Consider the following 20,445-nt stretch of genomic DNA (forward strand, 5'->3'; position numbering starts at 1 on the left):
TTCGGCTCAGGGCGTGATCCCGGCGTTCTGGGATCGAGCCCCACGTCAGGCTATGAGCCTGCTTCTTCCTCTCCCACTCCCCCTGCTTGTGTTCTCTCTCTCGCTGGCTGTCTCTATCTCTGTCAAATACATAAATAAAATCTTTTAAAAAAAATAAAAATAAAAATAAAATCTTTAGGGGCGCCTGGGTGGCACAGTGGTTAAGCGTCTGCCTTCGGCTCAGGGCGTGATCCCGGCGTTCTGGGATCGAGCCCCACGTCAGGCTATGAGCCTGCTTCTTCCTCTCCCACTCCCCCTGCTTGTGTTCTCTCTCTCGCTGGCTGTCTCTATCTCTGTCAAATACATAAATAAAATCTTTTAAAAAAAATAAAAATAAAAATAAAATCTTTAGGGGCGCCTGGGTGGCACAGTGGTTAAGCGTCTGCCTTCGGCTCAGGGCGTGATCCCGGCGTTCTGGGATCGAGCCCCACGTCAGGCTATGAGCCTGCTTCTTCCTCTCCCACTCCCCCTGCTTGTGTTCTCTCTCTCGCTGGCTGTCTCTATCTCTGTCAAATACATAAATAAAATCTTTTAAAAAAAATAAAAATAAAAATAAAATCTTTAGGGGCGCCTGGGTGGCACAGCGGTTAAGCGTCTGCCTTCGGCTCAGGGCGTGATCCTGGCGTTATGGGATCGAGCCGCACATCGAGCCCCACATCGGGCTCCTCTGCTATGAGCCTGCTTCTTCCTCTCCCACTCCCCCTGCTTGTGTTCCCCCTCTCGCTGGCTGTCTCTATCTCTGTCGAATAAATAGATAAAATCTTTAAAAAAAAAATAAAATCTTTAAAAAAGTTTGATTTTCCAGTTTAACACAGAAAATGTTAGAGCTGGGTTTACATTTCAAACTGATCTACCTGTACCTATGGACAAACTGTATGCTCTGTTTTCCCTTACTGGCAAGGTTGCATGACCTATGTTACCCAGGAGGCGGCAGTGTTATCTTAGTATTCATTGGGAATTCACTTTCCCATTGGATGAATTTAAATGGAAGTGAAAATTGTATTCTTTCAGCTAATTCTTGAGCATAAATTATGTTTGGGTGTTAAAGATAAAAAGGTTAGTAAAGTTGGTGCCTGCGTCCTAGGAGCTCACAATCTGGGTGCAAGAAATGGGACAGTCAAGTAGAATTAAAAGCCTACTAAAAATGTACAAAATGCCATAAGAATACAAATTTATGATAGACCTTTTGAGTGTCTTTTTATTTTTTTAATTTTTTAAAATTTTATTTTTTTAAAAAAGATTTTATTTATTTGAGAGAGTGAGTGAGAGAGAGAGCTCATGAGCAGGGGCAGAGGGAGAGGGAGAAGCAGGTCCAAAGACGCCAGGATCACAACTCCAGTGGAAGGCAGATGCTTAACTGACTGAGCCACCCAGGTGCCCCTTGTATAGTCTTTTTATTTTTTTATTTTATTTTTTTAAAGATTTTATTTATTTATTTGACAGAGAGAGAGACAGCCAGCGAGAGAGGGAACACAAGCAGGAGGAGTGGGAGAGGAAGAAGCAGGCTCATAGCAGAGGAGCCTGATGTGGGGCTCGATCCCACAATGCCGGGATCACGCCTGAGCCGAAGGCAGACACTTAACAACTGCGCCAGGCGCCCCTCCTATAGTCTTTTTAATGTAATAGTGGAAGTATAGTTTTATCTAGCGCACAGATGAGCGATGCAAGTAAATTCAAGCTTTCTGACTGCCTAATGACACAAAATAAACAATAAAAGGAAAATAATGTCTATTGTAAATATAAAAGAAAAAGCTCCTAGATATCCTAGCTTGTATTCCATCACTTTCAACGCTATTTGCAGCATTTTTAATGAATATTATATTTTCAGATGTAAGTTTAATGTTCAAGATATTCCCATTCATTCTTGGAGAAATATGTTTTAATTTTAAATTAGCTAGATAGGGGTAGTTGGCTCAGTTGGTTAAGCATCTGACTTTTCCTGAGGTCATGATCTCGGGGTCCTGGGACTAAGCCCTGCAATGTTGGGCCTCCTGCTCAGTGGGGAGTCTGCTTCTCTCTCTCCCTCTGCCCCTCTCCTGTTCTCTCTCTTTCTCAAATAGATATAATCTTAAAGAAAATAAATTATCCAGATATTGTTAAATGCAAGGGATATAGTAGTGTACACAAGAAATGAGACAGTCAAACAGAATTAAAAGCCTACTGAAATTTTGTACAAAGTGCCATAGGAGTACAAATTTATGATAGATGTTTTGAGTGTCTTTTTATGTTTTTAAATTTTTTGAAATGTTATTTTTTCCCCAAGATTTTATTTATTCGAGAGACAGAGTGAGTGAGAGAGAAAGCACACGAACAGGGGCAGAGGCAGAAGGAGAGGGAGAAGCAGGTCCAAAGGCCCCAGGGTTCACATCCCTGTCTCTGTCCTCATCAAGCTTATATGCTTCTGATAAAACCTCCAAGTGACTAGTGGCCTCATAAATAATGTAGATTGTAGATTGTATTGTAAATTGTAGATTATAACATAGGATGTAGATATTTTAGGAACTATTTTTTATGTTCAAATCTTATGTTTCATCTGAGTTTCAGGATATGGTACAAGTTATCCCCAGAAGGAAAGCAGAATTTAAGCAAATTACCTTCTAAATATATAGTAAATCAGACCGTAGGTAGAATCTTGAACAGTTAATTAGCAGTACTTTCCAACAACTGTAGGTTTTTTTTTAATTATTAAGCTTTGTATTTTAATTCCAGTGTAGTTAACATACAGTGTTTTGTTTTTTTTTTTTTAAGATTTATTTATTTATCTATTTGACAGAGAGAGAGAGAGAGAGACAGCCAGTGAGAGAGGGAACACAGCAGGGGGAGTGGGAGAGGAAGAAGTAGGCTCCCAGCGGAGGAGCCCGATGTGGGACTCCATCCCCCAACGCCGGGATCACGCCCTGAGCCGAAGGCAGACGCTCAACGACTGCGCTACCAGGCACCCCTAAATCAATATTCTTAAATTTATTGTAATACCTAATATTTTCCCAGATCATATGAACATGAAATTCATTTTGGATTTAGTTTCTATTTTATTTCTGAGAATTTTTATGAATACTAAATATATGTGAGTGCATTTTTTTTTTTTTTGTCTTCTTTGATGTGGTCTCTTCCCTACCTTTAGTTGTGGAGCTTATTCTGCCAGTCTTCAGGTCAATTTGTGGCCTACTTTGGATGATTTGATAATTATCTAGTTGTATTTGTGAGATAAGTGAGCCTAGGGTCCTCCTACTCTGCCTCCATCTTCCAATCTCCTTCTGATACTGTCTACTTTTAGAGGAGAGAAATGGTATTAAATGTTAGGATGCATGAAGATCCTTCTTTTTTCTTTTCTTGATCTATTTCTATTTCTTAGAGTAGTAGGACTCTAGAGAAATGGGAACTGGGTGTCATATCTATTGAGCTTTGATTCTGTATTATTTTGTTTCCTTTTTATCTAGGGATAAGAGATGTTCCACCAGGGGCGCCTGGGTGGCTCAGTTGTTAAGCGTCTGCCTTCAGCTCAGGTCATGATCCCTGCGTCCTGGGATCGAGCCCCGCATGAGGCTCCTCGCTCAGGGGGAAGCCTGCTTCCCCTCTCCCACTCCCCCTGCTTGCGTTCGCTCTCTCACTGTGTCTCTCTTCGTCAAATAAATAAAATCTTTAAAAAAAAAGAGAGAGATGTTCCACCAATTTCCAATCAAAGTTAAGAATTTCTGAATGATCAGATTGTTTACTTACGGAATGTAGAGAAAGAAAAGAAATTGGATGGATGATTCCTGAAACTTCTTAACCAGTAGTTCCAGTTATAAAGTTTAGCCTGCCTTGTCCTAATATCATCTTTTGTATGTAACTAAGATACTAGTTTTTGGAAATATTCACTTCACATCGTCCAGCCTGGATTATACAGTACCCATAGGGTTACACACTGGGAGATAGTAGAGTAATTAATCATAATGGAGCTAATATCTATTGAGTGTTCACCAAGGGCCAAAGACTTTCCTAAGGGCTTTATGTGTATTGTCTTATTTCACTACAATTTTAAGAAATAGATACTCTTTCTTTATCCTGTTTTACAGATGAGAAAAGATTCAGACATATGGGGGAATTTTCTGTGTCACTCAGTTTGTGACAGAACTGAACTACAACTTAGATTTGATTCCAAAGGCTAATGAAATAGGTATTACCTCTATTTGCAAATGAGTGGTTTAGAGATGTTAAGTACCTTAATGTAAAGTCACTTAAGTAATGATGATGGTGTCAGCATTTGAACTCGGTCTGTCTCTCTCTAAAACTCATGGTTTTAACTATTTAAATTCTTTTTTTTTTTTTTAGATTTATTTATTTTATTTGAGAGATAGCACCAGTGGCAGAGGGAGAGGGAGAGAGAATCTCAAGCAGACTCTACACTGAGCTCAGAGCCCAAGGAGGGGCCCACGACCCTGAGATCACGACCTGAGCCAAAACCAAGAGTCAGGCGATTAACTGACTGAGCCACCCAGGCGCCCCTATTTTAAATTCTAAAATATCATTGGGCATTAACGAATAAAGTAGGAGAACAAAACACGTTGAGAATGTTAGAGTTTTTAAAAAATTAAAATAGGTTGACTGGCATTATAAATCCCATTATAAATCAGGTCTTAGAGATTAAGGTTTTTGTATGACGTTGTTAGGCTAAGGGAGAAGAAATCAACTAAGGGCCTGAATGGCAAGGATGACTTGGCATATAATGAATGAGAATCTCTGAGGGCCGAAAAGGGACTTTAAAAAAATATGGTAGCACTGAGAGATGCCTTTAGTAATTTATTTATTGCATTTGGCTGCTGTTCTTCCAGTCTCCGTTGCAGTTCCCACATCGAGGCTGTTCCCACCCTTCCTGTGTCCCTTGAGCTGAGCAGGCACTTCCTGTCCTATTGGAAATGAAAGTTAGAGATTGGGGGTGGTGTGTGGTATGTGTGTATTTACTCTGCACATTGTTAGTACTGTCTGTCCCATTATCATAGCAAAAAGATGACTGGAAAACTGGAATAGAGACTGGGACTTCATTTAAGGCAGGGTTTGGGCTTAAGGTTTGCTGTAGCAAAGCAGACACGGTTAATTTGTGTTATAAGGGAATATCTGTGATGGCACACGGTGACCCGAAGAAGGGATTTGAAGGCTTTGATTTTACATCCCTATTCCATTTGGATTGGTAGGAGTTACTGGGTATCATTCTCGAATTTTTTTTTCCTACAAGTTTTTTATTAGGGCTACTTCCACAGGCCATTACTTTGAAACCGTTAGAGGTGAGTGTGGGTGGTCTCAACTGTGTTAGGTTCTTCCTCCCTAAGAACTTTATATTTTCTTCTCTGTGAAGCATATCCTTTTTTTTTTTTTTTTAGATTTTATTTATTTATTCAACAGAGATAGAGACAGCCAGCGAGAGAGGGAACACAAGCAGGGGGAGTGGGAGAGGAAGAAGCAGGCTCACAGCAGAGGAGCCTGACGTGGGGGCTCGATCCCATAACGCTGGGATCACGCCCTGAGCCGAAGGCAGACACTTAACCGCTGTGCCACCCAGGCGCCCCAAGCATATGCTTTTTAAAAGTAATTTTTTCCTACAGCTCAGAGACAACTTAAAGCAAACGTTCCAACTCTGTGAACTTCAGTTGGGGCATAAATTCCAGGTTTGGTAAGTAACTCTTAATTGTTTGAGCTTCATGGACTTTGAAGACAGAAAATGGGGGGATAAAGAGTCAAACAAGATAGCTTACAGTTGAAGAAACTGCTAGGTAGGCAGTGTTGCCTCAGTAAAGCTAGGGGGAAAGAAAATAAACCACTAGACACCAAATTTATGACCTAGTCCAGTTTGATAATTCCTTCTTAAGTATGAAAAATCATGCCTGGGGGAATCTGAAAAGGAGTGAGAGGCATTCATCAGCGTGACCCAGGAGGAATAGAACTATCCAAGGATGTGAAACTAGTTACTTCCCATACTCTGTCTCTGCTCTTTGGCGAGCACTTCTGTTTGTTCCTTCTTCATGCGTGATCACTGTAAATATAAAGTGTGGGAAAAGTCCTGAGCTCATCTCACATATTCGTTCTCAGTATAGTTGTCCTCACGTGTTCTCTGAGGCAGTGTGTCCCAGTGGCCCCTTTAAAATCAAGCTTGAAAGCTGCTTCTAAATCTTATAGCTCTAAGGCAAAAAAAAAAAAAAAAAAAAAAAAAATCCTAGGTGTCTTTTCAGGGGAATCAGTTTGTTCTTATCGGAAAAGGAATGGAGTTGAAAGAGGTAGACCTAAGAACTTTTCTTTTTGCTGTAACTACCAAGACTGTGAAAAGTAACATCTGGGGCATTAGGACCCAGTGGAAGTGCCTCATTCAGACTCTTGGTTAACTTCTCTCAGTGACGTAAACAAGCAGCCCTAGCTCATTCTCTACCCACCCCCCCATCCCTCTCCCTCTTGCTCCTTTTCTCCCCCTTTCTCCTCCCCCTCCCTTTTCCCTCTCGTTTTCTCTTTCCCCCTCTCTTCCCCCTCCCTTTCCCTCTCCCTCTTCTCTCTCTCAGCTCCCTTACATTAAAGAGAAAATGCTGCTATCAGTGACTTCCAGGCCTGGGATTTCGACTTTTGGCTATAACAAGAACAACAAGAAGGTAGGGAAAAGTGCTTTTTTGGAATCCAGCGACTTCCTTTCCTGGGGATCGGGAGTGCCCTTGGCTTTAACATTCTTCGTAAGAGGAGATCGGAATTCCTCTCTCCACTCAGCGCCTCTCCCTTTTCCAGCACTTCTTTCGGCATCTTTTCTCACCTGGTTTTGAAGTTCCAGCAGTTTATAGTCCCTGTGTGTGAGGCCTGAGAAGGCAGGGGAATTAAGAACAAATCAGGCTTGTAAGTTTGTGTCTTTATGGAATGAAGTTAGTTTGACTTCCTGCTGATATACCCAGTCTCCACTGGGATAACATGTCATCTCAAACCCTGGCCCCTGCCCACTCCCTCCAAGGTTATTTTGATCTTTTTGATGAACTGTTTCTATGTGCACCCCCCCTTCTTTCTACCCACTCCACCAGCATTATCAGGTAGCTGAAATACATAGTCTGTGAAATCACAACAGCTTCGTCAAGAACTGGGTATACTCTTCTAGACTAGGTAGAGACCCTACCCCACCCTCTACAGGGAAGGAGTCCTAAAAGAGAACATACCTTGGAATTAAGGCAGAAAGCTCTATGATTCTTTGGGTTCTGCTGCTGAGCTGGTGCTTGGACCTTTGCTGATAGCCAGGCTCAGCAGGGATCCTTAGAGTCTTAGTGATTAACCCACGGTTGCCAGAGAATTGTGGTGTGCTTGGGCGCATGGGCAGTCTAATGAAAGGTGGACCATCATACTGACTTTCTCCAGAGAATATCCTTGGTAGTTTCTTGGCATTTCAGGGCACACAGTCCTGATTGGGAGGAACCTCATGATGGAGGAGAAAGACCCTTTACCCTCTCTCTTGGCATGTAGTTCTTTGAAGAAAAAAGATGTCATGGGTGTAGGGATCTTTTGCCCATCTGATGGAGTGTTGGAGGGTTCTGGAAGGATTCCTGCTGCTTTCTCATATATCTAAAGATACTGTTATAGGTAATTTAAACAAAGTGTCTGAAAGGAGTGGGTAAATGTTTAGACCTAGAACACTTAGTGTGGGTTTATGATGGTATTCATTCTGTTTATATCCTCAAGAAATATGGGTCCATATATGTTTGTTGGTTATCAATAATACACATACACATATGAATATATAATTTGATAGAAGAATTTTTTTAAAAGATTTAGAGAGCTCACGAGTGGTGGGGGAGGGGCAGAGGGAGAGGGAGAAGCACCACCTATGTGGTGCTCAATGCAGGGCTCCATCCCAGGACCCTGAGATCATAACCCAAGCCAAAGGCAGGTGCTTAACCAACTGAACCACCTGCTCACCCCCAGAAGGATATTTCTTCTGTTTTTATTCCTTTCAAATTTTATACAGTACTATATGAAATTTTCCTTAATTTTTTTTTCTTCACGTCTCTCAGGTTACCCAGACCCATTAAGATAAAGTAAAAAGAATTCCAAAAGTTAGTTTTTTTCCTCTTAGGGGTTTCACGTATTCAGTGCTATCTAAAGTTTTCTCTTAGCTGTCTTTACTCCCTATCTTGTAGCATAGGAAACATTTAACCACCTTCTATTTTTTTTTTAAAGATTTTATTTATTTATTTGACATAGAGAAACAGCCAGCGAGAGAGGGAACACAAGCAGGGGGAGCGGGAGAGGAAGAAGTAGGCCCCCAGCGGAGGAGCCTGATGCGGGGCTCGATCCCACAACGCTGGGATCACGCCCTGAGCCGAAAGCAGATGCTTAACGACTGCGTCACCCAGGCGCCCCCATTTAACCACCTTCTAAATCTAGGATACCGTAGGGGATAAAGAGGTATAATAGTGGTCTAGGATTCACATCTTATATCTCTTCTGATAACTTGTAAGGTTTGAGAAGGAATCGAGAGTTGTGTGGGTTCTTACAGGGCAGTGTTATGATGACGTCACTCTGTGGCTGTATATGTGACTCCTTGTATGTGTGTATAGGTCGGTAAATACTGAGTGTTTTTAAGGCATTACTGCATTGCTCTTTGTGTTGACATGCAGTGCTTAATGTGTTTCCCATTTAGGAAGAGTGTTTAGATGGATTTGTTCATGTAATTTGTAAATTTTTACACTCAAGGTTACGTTTTTCACACTTTTTAAAAAGATTTTATTTATTAGAGAGAGAGAGTGAAGAGGGGAGGGGCAGAGCGAGAGGGAGAAAGAGTCTCAAGCAGACTCTGTGCTGAGCCTGGAGCCCATTGCAGGGCTTGGTCCCAGGACCCTGAGATCAAGACCTGAGCCAAAACCAAGAGTCAGCTGCTTAACCAACTGTGCTACCAGGCACCGGCAAGGTTACATTTTTAAAATAATTTTTAGTTTTTAGTAATAAATTTAAGACATGCCCACTAAAAAAAAAAAAAGTAAGCATAAAGAGGTACGTAAAATAAAAAGTTTAAGTCTTCCTTTCATGTCCTAAAGTTTCTTACTCAAATCCCACCCCTCAAGGAAAATAACTGGTAGCAATTTGGTGTGTGTATCCTACTAGACTTTTCTATGACAAAGTTAAGTTTCAATTTTGACATTGGCTTATTTGCCATTTCTATTAAGAATTCAGTTTCTCAAGTAGGTCAAGTCTATGTGAAAAAGTTCTTAGACCTGTCCAAAATGTTTGAAAAACTGAAGAACAACCAAAATTTAAACTTTTGAAAAATACAAATTGTAAATATCTGCTTTTATTGTCATTATGTAATACAAAAATCTAGGTATAATCGATTGTAGAGATCTGCTTTCTTGAAGGAGAATTTTTACGTCAGCATACTTCTAGTTTGTGGAGTAGAAATAATTGCCAGTGAGCTCAGAAAAGCTATTTGTATACCAGTGTTGTGACTTTTTTGAAAGTGTTTTAATTTTATTTACCTGACTGTAAGAAGTAGGATTGTTTTATTTTGAAGCATATTTGTATACTCCACTTGTCGGGGAAGTTGTTACCTGAGGAGTCCACGACACAGTTTTCTTACTGTTTTTGACTGTGGTAGATATAGGAATACAACCAGCGAATGTATTATTCCTAATAAAGGCAGATTCTTTCTCAGGATGTAGTGTTGAATATCCATTGTTTTCTTGGAATTGAAATAGTCACAGAAAGGGGGTTGTGGATTTCAAAGTCTGGTTCTGCAAGATAGCGTAGTGCATGTTTTAAAAACGTCTGTTTTAATGGCCTTCAATTACTCTTTGGTTCATTTTAAAAAAATGAAAAGTAAAAAGATCAGAGTTCTAGGGTCTCAATACTTTCTTCAATGTTTGAAAGAGTTGCCTTGGTAGAGAGATGTGAGTATAGGTGAGACTGAAAGAGGAAATGTTTGGAACTGAAGGAATCTCAGACTTGTAAAGGGCCTAACCACGCCTTCCCTGACATCATCTTCCTGGCATGTGTTATTATAATTTAACTCCTCAGAGCATCCGCTACTATTTCCTGTGGAAAAAAAAGAAAAGAGATTGTGTTTAACTTGGGATAATTTGCCTTGCCTAACCTATTTTGCATAAATTTCTATTTCTTCTTGATCTTAACATATTGAAGACCAGTGTGTGTGGGGGGGTTGGAAGCAATGATGGGAGTAGAACTGACTGGTGGCCATTGTTAGATCTTCACTCTTTGAGAAGCAGGAGTTACCTGAAGGTTTTTAAGTATTTACTCAAGAGAGAAGAAAGTGGGAAGCAATGCTATAATCGTTTATACTTATAACAGGGAAGGATGATTTTTGTGTGTTTACTACATTTTCAGCTAGTTTTCATCAAATCAAACTTATTAAAACTGAGGACTAAGAACTTTTAGGTCCAGCGTCTTGACTGGGGGCAGCTATTTTGTTGTCCGTAATAAAGTTGATTCAGTTAGTTTAAGTTGAATGGTAATGCCTTTCCTTTGATCCCTCCCTTACCTTTTGAGCCCTACTACACTAATTTATGCACTCATTACTGATTATCTTTACAACTATAATAGGTACCCCACATGATAGCCTTGCCTCCTAGTTCTCCCCACCTTGCTTGCCCCCAAATAACTTTAAAGGATTTTTTTTTTTAAGATTTTTTGTTTATTTATGAGAGAGAGAGAGCACGAGAGCAAACATGAGAGCAGGGGAGCAGAGGGAGAGGGACAAGCCAACTCTGGTCTTAGCACAGAGCCCGCCCTGGGGCTCGATTTCAGTACCCTGAGATCATGACCCAAGAGAAAAACAAGAGTCTGTCACTTAACTGACTGAGCCACCGAGGCACACCCCCCCCCACCAATGACTTTATATTTGCTGCCATGACAGTCTTCCAACATCCCAGCAGTCTAGTGCTGAGCATTTCTTGTATAAAACCCTTTAGTGGCTGTATATTACCTGCTAAACAAAGCCCACATCCTAGCCCAATACCCACTGTTTGTCCAGCCTTTCCTTTTTTTTTTTATTTAAAAAAATTTTAGTGGGGTGCCTGGGTGGCTCCGTTGTCAAGCATCTGCCTTCAGCTCAGGTCATGATCCCAGGACCCTGGGATCAAGCCCCGCATCGGGCTCCTTGCTCAGCGGGAAGCCTGCTTCTCCCTCTCATACTCCCCCTGCTTGTGTTCCCTCTCTCGCTGTGTCTCTCTCTGTCAAATAAATAAAATCTTTACAAAATAAAAAATAAAATAATTTTGTTTTTTAAAAGATTTTATTTATTTATTTGACAGAGGGATAACAAGAGAGCACAACCAGGGTGAGGGGCAGGCAGAGGGAGAGGGAGAAGCAGGCTCCCCACTGAATTAGGAACTGGATGTGATGCGGGGCTGGATCCCAGGATCCCGGGATCGTGATTTTAGCTAAAGGCAGATGCTTGACCAACTGAGCCACCCAGGCACCCCTTAATTTTTATTTTGAAATTTTTTTTAAGTAGGCTCCATGCCCAGTGTAGAGCCCATTGCGGGGCTTGAACTCACAACCCTGAGATCAAGACATGAGCTGAGATAGAGAGTCAGACTTAACCGACTGAGCCACCCAGGTGCCCTTATCCAGCCTTTCCTTATCTCCCCCACCTACGCCCCCTTGATTCCATTATCTTCACTCTGCTTTACCCAGTTGTTTTACCTGCAGTTCTCTCGATATACCCTTGGATTACTGGTTTACGTTTCTAGTTCCATAAGAAAATATGCTGTTAAGACAGAAAAATACAAGAAAACAGGATGACATAAAATATAGATTAAGAGGTCAGATGGAATTATAATGCAGATGTGGAAACCATAGAGTTTTATCCTGGAAGATGAGGACTGAAGAGTACCCATTGTTTTGTTTTTTTTTAAGTTTTATTAATTTTATTTTTTTAAAGATTTATTTATGGGGGGAAGGGGCAGAGAGAGAAGAGAGAGGGAATCTCAAACAGACTCCCCGCTGAACGTGAGGCCCAATGCAGGGCTCGATCCCATGACCCTGAGATCATGACCTGAGCCGAAGTCAAGAGTCATTCAACTGACTGAGCCACCCAGGTGCCCCAGTACCCATTGATTTTTGTCACTGTAGAGGTGGTTGGCAATTTTGACAAGCTATTTCAGAGTGGGGAGCAGAAGTGAGGTGTAGTGGGTTGATGATTATAAGAAGGTCATGAAGTATAGATGGGGTATATGGACTAATCTTTTAAGATCTTTAAGATGGAGAGCAGAACCCAATTAAAAAATGGGCAAAATATACGAATAAGTATTTCTTCAAAGAAGATCTACAAATAGTCCTGAAAAAGGTGCTCAGCATCATTAGCCGTCAAGGAAATGCAAGTCAAAACCACAATGAGGGGGCGCCTGGGTGGCATAGCGGTTAAGCGTCTGCCTTCGGCTCAGGGCGTGATCCTGGCGTTATGGGATCGAGCCCCACATCAGGCTCCTCTGATATGAGCCTGCTTCTTCCTCTCCCACTCCCCCTGCTTGTGTTCCCTCTCTCGCTGGCTGTCTCTATCTCTGTCGAATAAATAAATAAAATCTTAAAACAAAAACAAAAACAAAACCACAATGAGATACCACTTCACACCCACTAGGATGCCTATAATCAAAAAGACAGGTAATAACATGGGGTAATTGGACTCTTCATACACTGTTTGTGGGAACGTAAAAGTGGTGCAACTGCTTTGGAAAACAGTTTGGCAGTTCTTTAAAAGGTTAAACCAGTCAGGGTGCCTGGGTGGCTCAGTCGGTTGGGCTTCTGACTTTGGCTCAGGTCGTGGTCTCTGCTCAGGCCATTGCCTCCGGGTCCTGGGGTCCAGCGCTGCGTGGGGTCGGGCTCCCGGCTCAGTGGGGAGTCTGCTTGTCCCTCTGCTCCTCCCGTACCTCTGCGCTTGTGCTCTCTCTCTCTCTCCCCCTCCCCCTCTCATTCTCTCATAAACAAACAAACAAATAAAAAAGGTTAAACAGTCTTAGGTATATACCCAAGAGGAATTAAAACATGTCCACACAAAAACCTGTGCACAGTGTTTATAGCAACAGTATTCATAATAGCCAAAAAGTGGAAACAATCCAGATATCCACCAACTGATGAATGGATAAATAAAATACGGTATATATGTACCCATACAACAGAAGTTTCGGAATTTTATTCATCAATAAGAAGGAATAGAGTGCTGATACATTCTACAAAATGGATGAACCTTGAAAAACATTATGCTAGGTCAAAGATGCCACTCACGAAGCCCGCATATTTTATGCTTCCATTTATATGAAATGTCCAGAATAGGCCAGTCTATGGAGATAGCAGATTAGTGGTTGCCTAGGTCTGGGGGAGAAGGGGATGCTTGGGGGAAATAGGGAGTGACTGATGATGGGTATGGGATTTCTTTGGGGGGTCATAAAAATGTTCTAAAATTAATTGTGGGGGCGCCTGGGTGGCACAGCGGTTAAGCGTCTGCCTTCGGCTCAGGGCGTGATCCCGGCGTTACAGGATCGAGCCCCACGTCAGGCTCCTTTGCTGGGAGCCTGCTTCTTCCTCTCCCACTCCCCCTGCTTGTGTTCCCTCTCTCGCTGGCTGTCTCTAGCTCTGTCAAATAAATAAATAAAATCTTTAAAAAAAATAAAAAAATAAAAAATAAAATAAAATTAATTGTGGTATTGGCTGTGAAACTGTGATCTAAATGCCATTGAATTTATACTTCGAGTGGGTTAATTACGTGGTATGTAAATTATATATATATAAAGTTGTTATTTTAAAAAGATGGGGAACAGAGAAAGGAGAGAAAGGCAGAAAGAGGATAGGGGTGATATCGAGAGAATTTTCTTAAAGATGGGAGACATGGGAGCCAAAATGTAAAAAGAATAATGGTGAGTTACTTGATACTTATTTTCCAAATATATATGTTCCTGTTCTTGTTCCCTTCTTTTCTCTGATACTTTTGTTTTTGTTGTGCCTCCACTATTCAGCCTCTCTGGTCCTTTGTTGTTGTTGCCCTCCCTTCCTTTTGAAATGGCCTGTTTGTTCCCTCCACCCACATTCATTAAACAGCTCCAGCAAGCTAGGCCCTGGGGCTAAGGCATGATTGTGGCTGTTCAGTAGCTCACACTTAAAACCATCTTGCAAAACCCTATCTCTCAAGTTCAGCTGAAATGTTACCTCTTCTAGAAAGCTTCTCCTAATTCCTCTACCTCCCAGCCCTCAACGCAACTTTTCTTTCCTGAGCCTCTATAATATTTTGTATTTCATATATGGTAATTTATATAATTTTGCATTGTTTTGGAATCGGGTGATTGTCTTACCTTCATTGGAATATAAACTGTAAAGGTAGAGACAGGGTCATTCAGTTTATTATCCTCCAAAACACCTGATAACAGCCTCTTAAGCGTACCTAGTAGATACTGAAAAATATATATTCTAATAAATGTAATTAAGCTGATGTTAGGCATTAAATTAAGGTTAAATGAAAGAAAGCAGCATTGTATATTCTATACAAATTGTGAAATATGGAGTTAGATCTGAATTTAATTGTGGCTTTTGTCATTATTAGCCGTGTGGCTAGTTGCAAGTTTCTTAGGCTCTCTGACCTTGAGTTCTTCATCTTAAAGTGCAGATATACTTTATTGGTTATTTTGAGAATTGGTAATATTTGATAATATTCATAATCCTGCATCAGCATGTATAAATAGACTTATTATTTCTCTTCTCTTCCTTCCTTCCTTTTTTTTTTTTTTTTTAAAGATTTTGTTTATTTATTCATTCGACAGAGCTAGAGACAGCCAGCGAGAGAGGGAACACAAGCAGGGGGGGTGGGAGAGGAAGAAGCAGGATCATAGTGGAAGAGCCTGATGTGGGGCTCGATCCTGTAACGCTGGGATGATGCCCTGAGCTGAAGGCAGACGCTTAACCGCTGTGCCACCCAGGCGCCTGCCCCTCCCTCCCTTCCTTCCTTTTCTTTCTTTTTTTCTTTTTTCTTTTCTTTTCTTTTCTTTTCTTTTCTTTTCTTTTCTTTTCTTTCTTTCTTCTTTTTCTTTTCTTTTCTTTTTTCTTTTCTTTCTTTAATAAGCTCTACGACTTGAGCCAGCTAGGCTCCCTAACTGTTATTTCTTTTATCAAAAAAATCCTTTTTTCTTGATGTCACTTCCTCCTCCAGCTGCTGCCCCATTTCTCTTCTTCTCTTTACAGTAGAATATCTTGAAAGAGTTGTTTATTCAAGAGTTGTATATACTTGCTCTCATTAATTTCCTTGCATTATTTTTCTTTTATTATCATTTATTTATTTGAAATATTTAGTTAATTTATTATTTGATAGAGCACAAGCACAGGGGAAGTGGCAGGCAGAGGAAGAGGGAAAAGCAGGCTCCCCACTGAGCGAGGAGCCAGATGCCATGCTATGTGGGGCAGGGGTAGGGGCAGGGGCAGGACCCCAGGACCTGAGCCAAAGGCAGACCCTTAACAGACTGTGCCACCCAGGCGCCCCTCTTTTATTATCTTTAATATATTCCTTGATAATACAAAAGATTACATGCAATTATAAAGCATAATAAAAAGAGGAATACCTGTAAGCCCACCTAGAACTAGAATCATTTTCTATAAACCGCATATACTTAATGAGTATCTCCTTGTCCCTTCGCCTACCTCCCCTCTAGAGGTAACCATTCTCCTAAATTTTATATTTATCATTCTGTTGCTTTTTAAAAACATAGTTAAAAATCATGTTTAATCTGCTTGTTTACGTTATTCTAAATATGTATATAGTTGTATAATTGTTTATATTATCTCACTTAATCCTTATAACAATTTCATCATTATTATCCCTATTTTACAGATGAGAAAAAAAAAAATCAGGTACAGAGAGTTTAATAATCACATTACTAGTGAACAGCCCAGTTAGGATTTGAACTCAGATAGTCTGGCTCCTAGTCTGTGATCTCAACCACTACCATAATGCCTTATTGCAATACATAGTCTTCTGGCCTCCCCCCCCCATTCTGTATTACGCTTTCATGATTCATGTTCTGTACAGCTACGATTTATTCATTTTTCAATGCTGTATGATATTTCATCTTGTGAATATACCATCATTTATTCATTCTCCTGCCAATGAGTTTTTGGATTGTTTCCAGGTTTGTTATTGTTATTACTAACATTGCTGCACTGAACATTCTCATATTTGTAGTACATTGGTGTAAGAATTTCTCTTGTGTTTGTACCCAGGAGTTGGATAGCTGAGTCATAAGGTATGTGAATATTCACCTTAAAGAGGTAATGCTAAATTGCTTTCCGAGTGTACAGATTTGTTCCTCTCCACGTTCTGTAAAATTTATTGTAGATTCACATCCTCTCTACTTGTTCATCCTCTATTAAACCTAATCTAATTAGGCTTTTACTCCCGCCACTCTACCAGAACTGCTCTTAAGAAGGTCTGCAGTGAGGGGTGCCTGGGTGGCTCGGTCGGTTAAGCGTCTGCCGTTGGCTCAGGTCATTGTCCCAGGGTCCTGGGATCAAGTCCTGCACTGGGCTCCCTGCTTGGTGGGGAGTCTGCTCCTGCCTCTCCCTCTGCCTCCCCCCTCATGCTCTCTCTCTCAAATAAATAAAATCTTTAAAAAAAAAAAAAGGAAAAAAAAGGTCTGCAGTGACTTTCATGTTCTTGAATGGTCAGTTCGTGTCCTCATCTTATTTAATCTGTTGTCAGAATGGACACAGTTGATCACGCTATTCCTTGAAACACTTTCTTCATTTTATGGAACACCACATTCTCCTGTTCCTCTAGTACCTGTCCCTCTCCTCTTAAAGCTCCTTTGCTTGTTCCACTTTATTCTCATCTTTAAACCCTGCAGTTCCCCAGGATTCAGTCCTTGAGTTTCTTTTCTTTTCTTCTTTTAAAAATTTAATTACAAATTTTTTTTTGAGAGAAAGAGAGCATGCGTGCAGGTGCATGTGTGCCCACAGGAGGAGTGGCGGGGAGGAGCAGAGGGAGAAAATCTTAAGCAGACACCACGGTCCTGACATAGGGCTTGATCTGAACAATGCTGAGATCATGACCTGAGCCGAAATCAAGAGTCGGATGCTTAATCTGCTGAGCCACCTAGGCACCCCTTGAGTTTCTTTTCTGTCTTTACTTCTCCCTTCATAACTTCATGCAGTTTCATAGCTTTAAATATCATTCATATCATGGGAACTCTCAAATTGTGTTTCCGACCTAGACTTCCTTCTTGCATTCCAGATTCATATATCTATTATCACCCTTGACATCTCCACTTGGATGTTTATTGGACATTTCAAATTTAACATGGCTAAAACAGAGCTCCTTCCTGCTTTCTATCTTCCTGCCAAACTGTCCTCAGGATCTTCTCTCTCTCCGTAAATGGTGACTTCATTTTCTCAGGTGCTCGGCCAAAAAGCTTGAGTTATACTTCTCTCTTTCTCATACAGCCCCATGTCTAATAGTGTAATACTAGTACCTATTTTAGTGGACTGTTAGTAATTAATGCCTGGTACATAGTAAATGATCATTAAAGTTAGCAATTATAACAAACTATCCATGGAAAATATGATCCCCTTCTCTCTATTCCTATCTGCATATGAAAAACTTTTTTTTCCCCTAAATTTTTATTTAGGAGTAGAATTTAGTGATTCATCACTTACATATAACACCCAATGCTCAACACAAGTGCCTTCCTTAATATGCGTCACTCATTTAGCCTATCTCCACCCATCTCCCCTCCGTCAACCCTCAGTTTGTTCAAAAACTTTTGTTTTTAAGATTTTATTTTTAAGTAATTTCTGCACCCAACATGGGACTCAAATTTACAACCCCAAGATTGAGAGTCACATGCTCCACTGACTGACCCAGCCATGTGCCCCTATTCCTATCTGCATATAAACAAGCTTATAATTTTTCCCATCTTAAACAAATAAAAGCAACCCCAAAGCAACCATACCCTGCTTTGATCCCATGTCTCCTGCCAGTACTGCCCATTTCTCTGATCTCTTTCATAATCAAACTTCCTGGAGTGCCTGGCTTGCTCTGTAGGTAGAGCATGTGACCCTTGATCTCAGGGTCGTGAGTTCAAGCCCCATGTTGGGTATGGAGATTACTTAAAAAAAAAAAACTTATTGAAAGAGTAGTTTCTATAAAGTCTTTATTTCCTTACTTCTCACTCATTTTCTTATTTTTGTATTTTTTATTTTTAACTGTGGTATGGTAAAATATACATAACAAAATTTACCCTTACCCATTTTTTAAGTGTACAGTATGTAATAATAATTTATTACATAGTTGTGCAACCAATCTTAGAATTCTTTTCATCTTGCTGAACTGAAAGTCTATACCCATTAAACAATTTCCCATTCTCTCCTCCTTCCAGTCCCTGGCATGCACTGTTATTCTTTGTGTCTCTATGAATTCTCTAAGTATCTCAAAGAAGTGGAATCACACAGTATTTATCTTTTTGTGATTGGGTTATTTCACTTAACATAATGTCCTCAAGATTCATCTGTGTTGAAACATATGTCAGAATTTCCTTGCTTTTGGGGCACCTGGGTGGCTCAGTCGTTTAAATGTCTGCCTTCAGCTCAGGTCACGATCTCAGGGTCTTGAAATCGTGCCCTGCATCAAGCTCTCTGCTCAGCAGGGAGTCTCCTTCTCCCTCTCACTTTCCCTCTGTGCTCTTTCTCTCTCTGTAATAGATAAGTAAAAATCTTTAAAAAAAAATGTAGAATTTCCTTGCTTTTTAAGGTTGAATAATATTTCATCATATATATACCACATGTTGTGGTTCATCCATTTATCCATTCAACCCAAGTGAGGTACACTTGGGTTCCTTCCATCTTTTGGCTGTTATGGATAATGCATATGAACATGGGTGTACAAAGATCTCTTCAAGACTCTGCTTTCAGTTTTCTTGGGTATATTACCAGAAGTGGAATTGCTGGATCATATGGTAATTCTATTTTTAATTTTTTGAGGAATCGCCATGTTGTTTTCCATAGCAGTTGTACCATTTTACATTCGCACCAGCAGTACACAAGGGTTCTGATTTCTTTACATCTTTGCCAACACTTACTTTCTGTTTTTTTCATAGTAGCTACTAATGCGTGTAAGATGGTATCTCATTGTGTTGTTGTTGTTGTTTGGTGAGCCCTATGCCCAGTGTGGGGCTTGAACTCACAACCTAGATATCAAGAACCTGGATATCAAGGGTTGCATGCTGTACTAAATCAACCAGGCACCTCTTGTAATGGTTTTGATTTACATTTCTTTAATGATTAGTGATATTGAACATCTTTTCATGTGTTTGTGGGTTGGTTGTATATCTTCTTTGGAGAAATGCCTGAGTCTTTTGCCTATTTTTTATTTTTATTTTTTTTTTAAGATTTTATATATTTATTTAACAGAGATAGAGACAGCCAGCGAGAGAGGGAACACAAGCGGGGGGAGTGGGAGAGGAAGAAGCAGGCTCATAGCGGAGGAGCCTGATGTGGGGCTCGATCCCATAACGCCGGGATCACGCCCTGAGCCGAAGGCAGATGCTTAACCGCTGTGCCACCCAGGCGCCCCTTGCCTATTTTTTAAATGGGATTATTTTTTTGTTGATGAGTTGTAGTTTGGATATTAACTCCTTATTAGATATATGATTTGCAAATATTTTCTCTTATTCTGTAGGCTGCCTTTTGACTCTGTTGTGTCCTTTGAAGCACAGAAGTTTTTAATTTTGATATAGTCCAACTCATCTATTTTTTCTTTTGTTTTTTACTTCTGTTTGTTTTTTTTTGTGTTTGTGTTTTTGGCAAGAAATTGCCAAATCCAATCTCATGAAGCTTTTCTCCTATGTTTCCTCCTCCTCCTCCCCCCATTTCTTCTCCTCCTCCTCCTCCTCCTTCTTCTTCTTCTTTTAAGATTTTATTTATTTGAGGGAGAGAGAGAGAGAGCATGAGCAGGGGGAGGGGCAGAGAGAGAAGCAGACTCTCTACTGAGCAGGGAGCTCAACAGGGGTCTGGATCCCAGGACCCTGAGATCATGACCTGAGTCGAAGGCAGATACTTAATTAACCAACTGAGCCATCCAGGTGCTCCTCCTAGGTTTTTTTCTAAGAGTTTTATAATTTTAACTCTACGTTTAGGTGTTTGATCTATTTTAAGTTAACTTTATATATGGTATTAAGTAATGGTCTACCTTCATTCTTTTGCAGGTGGATATTCAGTTTTCTCAATGTCATTTATTTAAAAGACTGTCCGTTCCCCATTGAATGGTCTCTGCACGCTTCTTGAAATCCTTTGACCGTATGTCCAAGAGTTGGTTGGTTGGTTGGTTGGTTTCTTTCTTTGTTTCTTTTCTTTTTTTTTTTTTTTTAAAGATTTTATTTATTTATTTGACAGAGATAGAGACAGCCAGCGAGAGAGGGAGCACAAGCA

General features: G+C 40.5%; 1 protein-coding gene across 10 annotated transcripts in view; it reads left to right on the forward strand.

The window, feature by feature from the left end:
- The window catches only part of RBMS2 (RNA binding motif single stranded interacting protein 2), a 78,961-nt gene that overhangs the window by 16,652 nt on the left and 41,864 nt on the right, over window positions 1-20,445 (forward strand). For 4 of the 10 annotated variants that reach the window (XM_034643967.1, XM_019796173.2, XM_019796172.2 and 1 more), the window contains exon 1: window positions 6,468-6,650. The exons of 1 other annotated variant lie outside the window; for it this stretch is intronic. In XM_034643967.1, coding sequence (XP_034499858.1) covers window positions 6,585-6,650 — 66 coding nt within the window. In that variant the 5' untranslated portion in view covers window positions 6,468-6,584. Of the gene's footprint in view, window positions 1-6,467; window positions 6,651-20,445 lie in introns of those variants that run through there. 5 more of the 10 variants (XR_004620782.1, XR_004620781.1, XM_002915992.4 and 2 more) reach the window with 3 other exon arrangements.

This window comes from Ailuropoda melanoleuca, chromosome 15, assembly GCF_002007445.2.
Source record: "Ailuropoda melanoleuca isolate Jingjing chromosome 15, ASM200744v2, whole genome shotgun sequence".
Taxonomy (NCBI): domain Eukaryota; kingdom Metazoa; phylum Chordata; class Mammalia; order Carnivora; family Ursidae; genus Ailuropoda; species Ailuropoda melanoleuca.